At 49.5% G+C, this 10320-nt stretch overlaps 1 protein-coding gene across 1 annotated transcript; it reads right to left on the bottom strand.

Annotated features, from left to right (window-relative positions):
• Positions 1-3235: 3235 nt before the first annotated feature.
• Positions 3236-9987, bottom strand: LOC123054741 (organic cation/carnitine transporter 4). The gene is made up of 3 exons (XM_044478578.1): positions 9459-9987; positions 3932-4757; positions 3236-3841 (listed from the first exon to the last, which is right to left on the bottom strand). Exons 1-3 carry the CDS (start codon positions 9829-9831, stop codon positions 3490-3492), a joined length of 1551 nt encoding a protein of 516 aa, XP_044334513.1. The 5' UTR covers positions 9832-9987; the 3' UTR covers positions 3236-3489.
• Positions 9988-10320: the final 333 nt, after the last annotated feature.

The raw sequence follows: 10320 nt of genomic DNA, 5'->3' as shown, positions 1-10320 counted from the left end.
TTAGTGGAGGGAAAGAAAATGCCACTACTTTATTCTAAAACTATATATTTTTTCCATTACGACACGGTACAGCTGAAAATAAGATACATCGTACGATTGAAATACAGCTACATTTAACTACTGAAATAAAGCTACATTAAACTGCAGAAATAAAGATACAAATGATTGCGAAATTTAAAAATACTACCACAGGAATCTACTGAGTCCAGCGTGGATATTTTCCTTTTCCATCGCCAGCTTCTTCTGCTGCCTTGGCCTCACGAGCCCTTTCTTTCTTTCTCTGCCTCTCTGCCTCACGAGCCTCCTTTCGCTGTCGTTCCTGCTCCTCCATGCGACGAGCCTCTTCCCTGTTTTTCTTTCCTAAATCCTGAAAAAAACGGTGTTGCTCCGCATAGTATTCTTTTAACTCTCTCTCTTGCTCTGCTTTCTCCTCAGCTTCCGCCTTCTCGCGTCGCTCTTCGGCATAGAAACTATTCCACGCACGGCGACTTCTTTCACGAATCTCAGTCACTGCCCAAGCCGGCATCTCCGTGTCAATCCAATGATAGTACATGCACAGAGGCGGAGGAGACTACAACAAGAAACAAGAATGTTATTAAAGAATCAATCAAAATACCAACAATATCTATTCGTGATGGTTAAAGCATACCGGAGGCTTGTCGTACTCTGAAATAGCTACGGTTGGATCTTCCTCATAATTGGCGCACATGAAAAACTTCATGCCCAACCAATCTGAAAAATCCGTCACCTCCTTCACCTTGCAAAGATCGCCACACCAACACCGCAGGACTGCCATCCCCGGAGGCAAACTTGCATTCTTCATTTTCCTCGGCCTAATGCTTTGATCCGAGCAAGGCAAACTCATACCGGCTAGAAAAATGTGTTACACACTTTGCGCAGTGGCAATTTCGAGGATGGCTGGACGAAGATGACGAGAGCCTCGGTGTCTCCTTTATAGGCTCAGACGACAAATGATGGCCAGAAAATAAACGCGAACATACGAAATTTTACGATCCCTGTAGTGTCGGCACAACAGGTTCCCGCAGCCTAGGATTCCTTCCGCAGTGCCGTCGCACCCACTCAGGCAGAACAAGCAAAAGCAGGAGTGATTCCCGGATAGAAGAAAAGCAGGAGTGATTCCCGAGAAAAGCAGCAGCACATCAGCGTCCATTTCCCGTCGTTGGAATTAGCGTCGTCAGGTCGCTGTCATGGGAATCAGCACCATCAGTGGTCAGGGGCTGTCGGCCAGCCAGCGCGCCAGGAGAGGCCGCCTCCGGCAGTGGCAGCGAGGCCCACCGGCGGGGCCCGCGGCCTGCATGGCCTGTCGGCCAGCCAGCGACCACGCCCAGGAGAGGCCGCCTCCGCCCGTGGCGGCAGGGCCCACCTGTCCCGCCCCGTTCCGTCGCGGCGCGGTGAGTAGTTGGGATTCCCGTTCGGCTGGGTGGCCGCCTCCTACGGTGGCGGCAGGGCCCGCCGCCTCCTGGCGTGGCGGCAGGTGCCACGTGTCGCTTGCCGCACCTGCCGCCACGGCCCAGGGGGTCTTTTTTGTCAAATTTATCCACAGGTAGTCCTTTTTGACAATTCTGTTGGCCAGGGGGTCCTTTTGGACAAAACATCTTACTTATGTGGAGGAGATAGACATGAAAAATGAGGGGAGTGGGCTCTCATGTAAGATCCAATCTGTACACGTGATCCTATGGAAATGTAATACATATGAGGAAAGAGATAGAGAGAAGGTTGCCAAAAGTACTAATATAAGAGCCAACCGTACTACTCCCTCCATTCCAATGAATAAGGCGCGCGCGCACACACACACTTTTAAAAATCCAACTTTTACTGTTAATTACATCAATAATATGGATTTTGGTGACTTCAAAATTGTACCATCGGAAACTTCTTTTCAATACGAATTAAATGGTATATTTTGTATTACATATAACCCACATTTGGTTGGTCCAATTTATGGTCAAAGTTGACTTTGAGATGTGTGCATGCCTTATTCACTGGAATGGAGAGAGTATGTGAGTAACTATGAATGATGTCTCTAGATGATATGACAACTCCATATAGCAATTAGTTGGCTATACTATTATCCATGGTCTAAAGCGAGATGAAACACTTATAATCAATCAATTACTGACAAACATGTAACAAGCCATGTAGCAGTCAGGACACCAAGACAAGGCCTTCAATAGGGCCGCACCACTCGTAGGAATACATTATACACATCCGATGGTCAAGGCCATAATGCGTGTTTTTATACTAGAGTTAACCTTTTATTTTGAAGCTTAATCGCATTATTGCAGTAGGCAATAGGTCAAACCAATTATGTGTTATAATTTGGTAAATAGAAAAAATGAGGGGAGGGGGGATTTCATTTTTAGGCTCCTCTCTCCCTTACCCGTAACCCTCACTAAGCCTTCGGTCTCCGTTGCCACCTTTGAGCATAACCTACATGATTGCATTGTTTTGAGTGGCGAGCTGCAAAGTATCCCGCTAATATGACGATCCTTTAAATAAGAGCATGTATATTTGAAAATGAGACGTACAACTTTTCCTCTTTTGTAAATCTTGCCAAAATAACCCATCCAAATAATTTATAGTCTTAGAAAATCCTTCATGGAATATTTTGTACTTAGAAAAATAATACCATTACTGTAAAGCCAAACCAAAAAACACTAGCTCCCATCCTCCCATGAGGACATGCCCCCGTGAACCCTCCTAGACTAGACAACGAAATTCAAAATATTATGTGTACTATTTGAAAGAAAAACCCATGAAGTTGTATAATATATAATGCTCTATGAAGCAAAACATTCCAAGTGATAACAAACAAATAAGTAACTTCTTTAGGAATACCAATTACAACGTAGGTGCACACACGCATATGCTCACACATCATGTACTGAAGCCAAGTCGAAATTGCGGAGCTTCAAGATTGATGAAATCACCATTGATGCCTCACTATTGACTAGAACGTCGTTTCCAACTAAAAGGATAGTTCGCATCGGTAAGACACCAAAGCATCAAACCAGGGGTCTGATTCCTTGTGTGTCGAATGCACAAACACTTTAAAAACACATACATAAACATATATGAATATAAATCGTCCTGGTTAGTGTGACATCACCCTTACCATGGGAGAAAGATGTCATCATCTGACCTCGTGCGACAATTATTTCGCAACCCCCATGGGTTTTGGGCTGGAGGATCGACACTTAGTTGCAACACAATATACCACAATTCATCTTATATTTGCAACACCTATTAAACTGAAAAAAAAATCAATTCAAGGATATGTGTGGGTCACCGATTCTGAAATAATTTAGACTTACAAAATGTATGATTTATCAAGAAATGAAACAATGTATAGACATTTCCCAAGCTAAAACAAGTAGACAATCCAATTTGTGTGATTCCCTCTTTTGTGCAACATTGTTTTATGGGCAACAATGATATTTCAGTGCGCCAATGCTTTAGCCTAAGTGATTAGATTAGGGAGTTACTAGTTGCAACTTCATCTCCCCTTTTTGATGATCTCTCCCCTTTCTCCATACCAGCCATGGTGTCATACAAAGGCTTATTCATAGTCTCCGGGAGGCAGAACACCAATAGCCCACCGATGATGGCCAACATGCCGAACACCACGAATGGCACCCGCTCGCCGAGCAACACCACTATGGGCGCTAGTATGGCCCCCATTTGTGACCCCTGTGCCTTGCACCCCAGTGCGACGGTACGCACCACCGTTGGGAACAACTCTGACGCATATACGAGCAATAGGTTGTATGTTCCCGCCATTCCAAAGATCCCGACCACCCCACATGCCATCCTTGCTACCCTACAATGGCATGCAATTGCATGTCGTTAAAGCAAACCCTTGTAACTCAACTTGTGACTCAAATACATAAAACATGAAGGGTTTAATTACCTCATGGCACCGAAGTCGGGAATAAGACTAGCAGTTGTGCAGAAGACGCCGCTGAGAAGCATCGAGCCAATTGTGAGTGGCTTCCGGCCGAAGTGTTGAAGGAGCACCGCAGTGACCAGGTATGAAGGCATCTCAGCGAGAGAGTTAACAACCACACTGATGTAAAGGTTGATCTTTAGGTTGACCACATTGAGGGTCAACCCAAAGTACACCACTGAGCAAAGAAAGGTGATGATAACTAAGAGCATGAGCCTAGCCCGCATTATCTGCGACCGAAACACATCTAAGACCGACGACGTCTCCACAACGACCTTCTTGGCGATGTCGTCCTCGTCGTCTAGCATGAGCCCCACGCAATGTGGGATGCTCTTGCCATTGGTGGACGCTATGTCTCGTAGGACACGCATCGCATCATCCGTCCGGCAATGCACGAGGTACCAACGCGGGGACTCAGAGACGAATGGCATGACGACGAGCATGAATGCGAGGGATGGCAGAGAGGTGACAATGTAAAGGATGCGCCAAGAGGACTGGAACAATGTTGCGATGCCAGCAAGGGCTGCAATACCGCCGGAGAAGAAATAGCAAGTGGATGTGCCAACGACGCCTCGATAGGATGGCCCAATAGGTTCCGTGGCAAGGACGAAGGAGCAAAAGCAAATGCTTCCGGCACTAAAGCCCGTGAGTAGGCGGAAGGCCGCATAGACCCAATAGTTGGGGGAGAGCGAGGTGAGAAGGCCGAAGCCTCCACTAAGGAAGCACACTAACTGGAGGGAACCTTTCCGACCTAAAAAAGAATCTGACAGGTGTCCAAAGATGCCGGATCCTGCAACCAACCAACCAACGATATGACCAGTCACATGAAGCAACAATGTAAAAGCAAACAAATAAGCTAATTAGCTGTGTTTTGGGTTCTAATCTAATGTATCACTTAGTGAAGAGATTCCCTAATTAGCCCAAATCCAAGTGAACAAAAGTCAGAGCCGCATGGTGGAAACCCTGCAGATATCATCACTTATAATTATCCGTGCATGGCAAGGGAGGTATACATATTTTTGTAGGTTAGCCCGCGATTTACCTGTAATTTGAATGTTAATGTGATTGCGTGAAAAACTGAATTTTGTTTTGTAAGCATAATCATTTATTAGCTTACAAAAGAAACCATGATTTTGTTTGGTAACTCAATGAAAGATAGGACAATTGAAGATGTTTTGAAGCCAAACCAGTAACAAAATTAGATGCAAAAGAAAAATAATCAAAAAAGATGAGGATAAAAAAAAGGAGACATAGGCACCTAACCCCTCCCACGACCCCCGCGCAGCCTCGCCCGGTGGCGGCGGGGGGAACCCTAGCGGCGCCGCCGCGGGCCCCTCCCCCACCTCGCCCCATCTCCTCGCCGCCGCCTGAGGCAGCCGCCGGGCAAGCCCGGGGCACCAAGGATGGTGGCGGCGGGGCCTCGGCTGCCCTGCCTGCGTGGGGAGTCCCGGATCTGGAGCGGCGGCTCCTTTGGCGAGGCACGACAGGCTCCGGCAAGCAGCCGTGCGGGCGGCGGATCTGGCGTCCTGGCCGCGCAGGCGGTGAGATCCTGATGGTTGTTGGCGGCTGGCGGCGGCTTCTGCAGCAGTCGGTGTGCGCGATCTGGCGCCTCCCCTCCTCCCCTATTCGGCGTGCGGGCTAGCCTGGTCGGGCCGTGCCTCCCTTGGTCGCCGATTCTGTACAGGAGGCGCTGCTGGTGGCGGGGATATAGTTCGGGCAAAATCCCTGGCCGGCCATGACCGGCCGCGCTGACGGCGACAGCTGAGGGCGCTGTTCACCTCCTTGGAGGCGTCAGTATGGACTGATCTCCTCACTTCCCCTTCCCCTAGGTCTCCCGGGCGAAAGCTCTAACTTTGTTGGCGGCGACGGCGCTCATGGCACCGTTCCCTTCTTGAAGGCACCGCTTTGGGAACCTTGGGGTTGGGTGGCGCTTGTGGGTGGTGCGGTCCTATCCTAGCATGGATCTACGTCCGTTGCTTGGAGATGGACTCGCGTTCGTGGAGGTCGACGTTTGGCGTCGTGGTGGCGTCGATGGCGGAGGACCTGCCAAGGCTCGCGTAGGTGGAGGTCGTCGTTTGGCGTCGTGGTGGCATCGATGGCAGAGGACCTGCCAAGGTTGACACGTCAATCTGCTCTAAAGATGGACGAGTGGAAGATGGCGGCGACAACACATGTGAGTGCGTCGGACCGGTTTGTGCCCTGGACCTGACAGATGGCTCAGTCGGGCCTTCGGCTTTAGATGTTAGGCTTAGGTGACAGGTCCGGGTATGTGGCCCAGCTTGCACCCTTCATCCTATAGATAGAAGTAGCGGCAGATTGCCAAGACGATGGATTTAGGCATATTGTTGTTCTACTTTATAAGATCCTCGAGAATAATCAATAAAATGGTCGCATGTATCTTCCAGATGCATAGGCGGTAAAGAATGTTGGACGAAAGATGAGCAATCGACAATAGAACTTTACGTCCGTTTTAAGGTAGGAGAGATGAGATATGTCGGATCCCAGACCCTGTTCGGAAACTTTCAATTATGTGCTTATTATACGCCACTGAGCAGATTATGAGTAGATAATAATTACCGTTGTAACCCCAATTAGCAAGTAAGGTCATCTCCAACGCCGATTCTTAAATCGCCCGCAACCGTCCGGACGTGTTGTGCAATCCAACACAGTCTTGTATTGGTCCGCAGGGCAGTCCGGACGCACTTTGTCTCACAAACCGAAGACAAACATGAGGGGTGCTTTATGGTCGTCCGGATAGCACCCAAGCCCGCTTCTGACCACCCTGGCCTACCCAAACCCCTCTTCCTTCGCCCGTGCGTTTCCGCCGGCACCAACTACCCGCATTCATGCCGCTGTAGAGCGGTCGCTCCACATTGAAGCCGGCCCAGAGCGGACATGACCTCTCACTGCCTTCGCAATTTGCGAGCGTTCAATACCGGAGAGGAGTTACTGGGCGGGACGGGACATATATCTACCATGCCTATTCAATGCTCCGTTTGTCCGTATGCCGCCATTAAGCAGGCTCGCCGGCCGAGAAACCCACTCCGGTGCCGTGCATTGACGCATCTGGACGCGTGGCCTCACCGGAATCTATTATTAAAAAGCAGCCACGGCCGACTAACTCCACGCCACAATACAAGGCACTCCCCATCCTTCTCCTTTGCACGTATCCGCCATGACTGCAAACGGCGAAGCTCTGTGAGAGACCATTTTCATGGAGATGAAGCACAGGTGGCCGCCATTGCGGCCGCCAGGCAGAGCCGTCATGCCAGGCAGATCGAGGCCGGCTTGCCGGCCAGCTCGCCCAAGTTCTCCGATGACGAGGACGACCCCACGATGCAGACAGGCTCAGACGACACCAAACCGACACCCTCGCCTGTGCACGCCGGCTTCACCATGGAGCAGGCGCTGTCGACACTATAACTCCGCCATGGCGGTGCAGCCTGCTTCGGCGCCTATGTTGGCGTTCCAACAGGCGTAGGAGGAACATCGGTACAACCTGTTCCTCCTGAAGCAGCAGCAGTTGGTAGAGGGCCAGATTGACGGCGAGCGCGTGAGTGAGGATGCCGTAGCGGCCATGACCGCGGCGAACCCCAACTTCATCGCGGAGCATCGTGCGATCTATGAGGCCATCCGCGCTCAAGGCGCTGCTCGCCAGAAAACCGCCGCCGCGGAGGCACAGCTCCAGGCAACCGCGGAGGAGAACAATGCCAGCTGTGCCTCCTACGTGCCGCCGATGAACTATCCAGCGGCCCGGTGGGACGATGATAGTGTGGGCGCCACCATTTTTATCGTGGACCTCAAGTCCACCGGCGACGAACATGCCGCGGACTCCTCCAAGAATGAGTAGGACACGTGAGGCGGCAGGGCCTTGTGTCCCATGTGGGTCGGTCTGTCTCCCATGTTCCACTCTTCCCCTCGTCGGAGACCGCACCTTCACTTCACGGGTTTTATCGCCGGCACTCATGAAGACGGCGGATGGAGGAGGCGGTCCCAGGAAAGGAACAATAAAGGCTTGGACGCCGGCGGTTGCTGTAGGTTTTTTTGTTTTAAATGTTTGAAATGTAATGAAAGCCCGCCGTGTTTGCATGAATTCATCCATTTATGTAAATTATATCCGAACCTGAATGAAATCTGACCGCGTTTGCATGATTTTTGTCTGGTTAGTTCAGATGGTAGTTGAAATGTAAGTGGACTGACCCCTATCCGCGGACGGATGCGGGTGAAAATTTACGGGTAGCCGTTGGAGATGCCCCAACACTACTGGATGACAGTAAAAGACTACTCCAACGTAGTAATTAGTAATTTGTACCCGTAAGATAGTTTCCGCTGCACATGTATACTTCTCTAGCTGCAGTTTAGTAGAGAAGAGTGCAGTGAGAGTCAAACAAGGGCCGAAGTAAAATACAATTTCAAATACCCTGTTGAATTAGTAATGCATCCGTCCAGGCGATACAGTGATGCGAGCTGCCAATTACGATCAAGACATGATTGACGAAGACACGTTTCTCTTGTTAATTAAACCAAACAACGGCTGAAAGATAGTTGAGTGTTGTATTACTAGCGTAGAAAAAAAAATCCTATAAGCCACTTGATGGCAAATTTCGATCTTTTAGAGTATATGACACCGCTCTCTGGCTTACATCATCTCTGATGTGAGCCAAAAGCGGTTGGAAGGAGGCTTAAGACATACACAATGATGCTATCTGAACACTGTCAGCTAAAATAATTGTTAAATTGGAAGAGTGAGAGAGAAGAGAAAAAAGATTGCCTTCTTGTAGCTAGGAGATCATAGACAAGACAGTTATACCACTGTTACACATTTATATTTTTAGTTTAAAATTATTCATCCCACAAACTGGAAGATACTTTATTGTGTAGTGTAGTATGTATTTTAGTCTTCTCTAAATGACTTGTACTCCCTCTGTTCAAGATAACCAAAGAAAATGCTTTTTTATATAAGAGCTCATGCCTTTCAATTTTTTTGTTTGCAATAATCATTCCTTTCACTTTCATAGGTACCCGTCTCCTAACTTGGAAAAGCAACAAACTCTATAAGGTGCATTAATTTCTATAGAAAGGCAAACTTCTCAACGTTTGACCAATTTGTATAGCAAAATTTCAGTAGCTACAACACCAAACAGTCATCACTTCATATTTTATTTGTTTAATATTATATATGTTGATATAAATGTATAAACTTGATCAAACATAAAAAAATTCTGTAACTTAAAAAAATACACCTTAGGTTTTAAAATGAAGGAAGTATAGCATAAGATATAATTGCACATGCTCTAGAATCTGTAAAGAAACATATGATCGTTTAGATGAGTAGTGGTTCTTTGTCTGAAGCGGAAAAGTCATGTGTATGACAGGGACCGGCCAAAAGAGAATTAGCAAATCGCATCGGTTCGTTTTTTTTTATGCGGGAATGCGCCACCACTAGAGACAGTCAAGCTATGCCGGAATGATAGAGCAGTGGCGGACGTACCCATCATGCAGCCGGCGAAGTAGATGGCCTGGACGAGGCCGACCTTGTACCGCTCGCCGCAGACGAGGCCCCACTCGGCCACCGTCGACGAGCCGCTCCCCTGCTCCCACTCCCACCCGGCCGCGGCGCCGGCGCAGCGGTCGCCGCACCGGCCGTCCCCCGCAGGGCACCACATGGCCGGCTCGCGGTCCGCGAAGATCATCACCATGGTGTGCATCGCCTCCAGCATCCACGCCGCGGTCACCAGCACGAAGTGCCGCAGCTGCCACCGCCCGAACTCCCCCGCGTGCAGCGACAGCGCGTCGTCGATGCTCACGCGGTTGCTGCCGCCGCCGCTGCCGGAGGCGGCGAGGAGCAGCTCGGTGGTGGACATGGCCGCCCGTACGTCGCGCGCGGAGCGAGAGTGGTAGCTATTCAGTTGCCTTTGGGGCTCGTGGTGTGTGCGTCAGTGCGTGCGTGTACTAGTTGGGGCAACGAGCTTGATCGTGTGCTGCTTGTAGGCTTGTAGCGAGGCACCTGCGTTTATCAATCAGAGTCGCTGGACCCAGCCAAGACCCGCAGCAAACCAAAACAAACTAGCACCCCTCAGGAATGACGACATTCTATTCCCTCCGTTCCTAAATCTAGTCTAAGAGCATCTCCAGCCGTCCCCTCAGGAGGCCTTTTTCATCGCCGGCATGCAATTTTTCGCCCAGTCAGGCCCCCAGACCCCGAAATAGGGTGGGATTTAGCCAAATTTACGGCCGGCGGTACCAACCCAAACCCAGAAAGCTGTGGAGCAGCTGAGGGCGCCGGCACTCTTTTTTGCATGCAAAAGCCCCACACGTCAGCCTCTCTCCTCAGTCTCTCTTCTCATTTCCTC

Source organism: Triticum aestivum, chromosome 2D (genome assembly GCF_018294505.1).
Source record: "Triticum aestivum cultivar Chinese Spring chromosome 2D, IWGSC CS RefSeq v2.1, whole genome shotgun sequence".
NCBI lineage: Eukaryota > Viridiplantae > Streptophyta > Magnoliopsida > Poales > Poaceae > Triticum > Triticum aestivum.
The sequence above is the reverse complement of the archived record's forward strand: the minus strand, read 5'-3'. Positions and strand labels throughout refer to the sequence as shown.

Coding starts and splice junctions, on each gene's coding strand:
- LOC123054741 (XM_044478578.1), bottom strand. CDS start 9,831: ATGTCCACCACCGAGCTGCTCCTCGCCGCCTCCGGCAGCGGCGGCGGC. Junction 4,758..9,458: donor CTTCGCCGGCTGCATGATGG/GTACGTCCGCCA, acceptor GGTTGGTTGCAG/GATCCGGCATCTTTGGACAC. Junction 3,842..3,931: donor CCCGACTTCGGTGCCATGAG/GTAATTAAACCC, acceptor ATGCCATTGTAG/GGTAGCAAGGATGGCATGTG.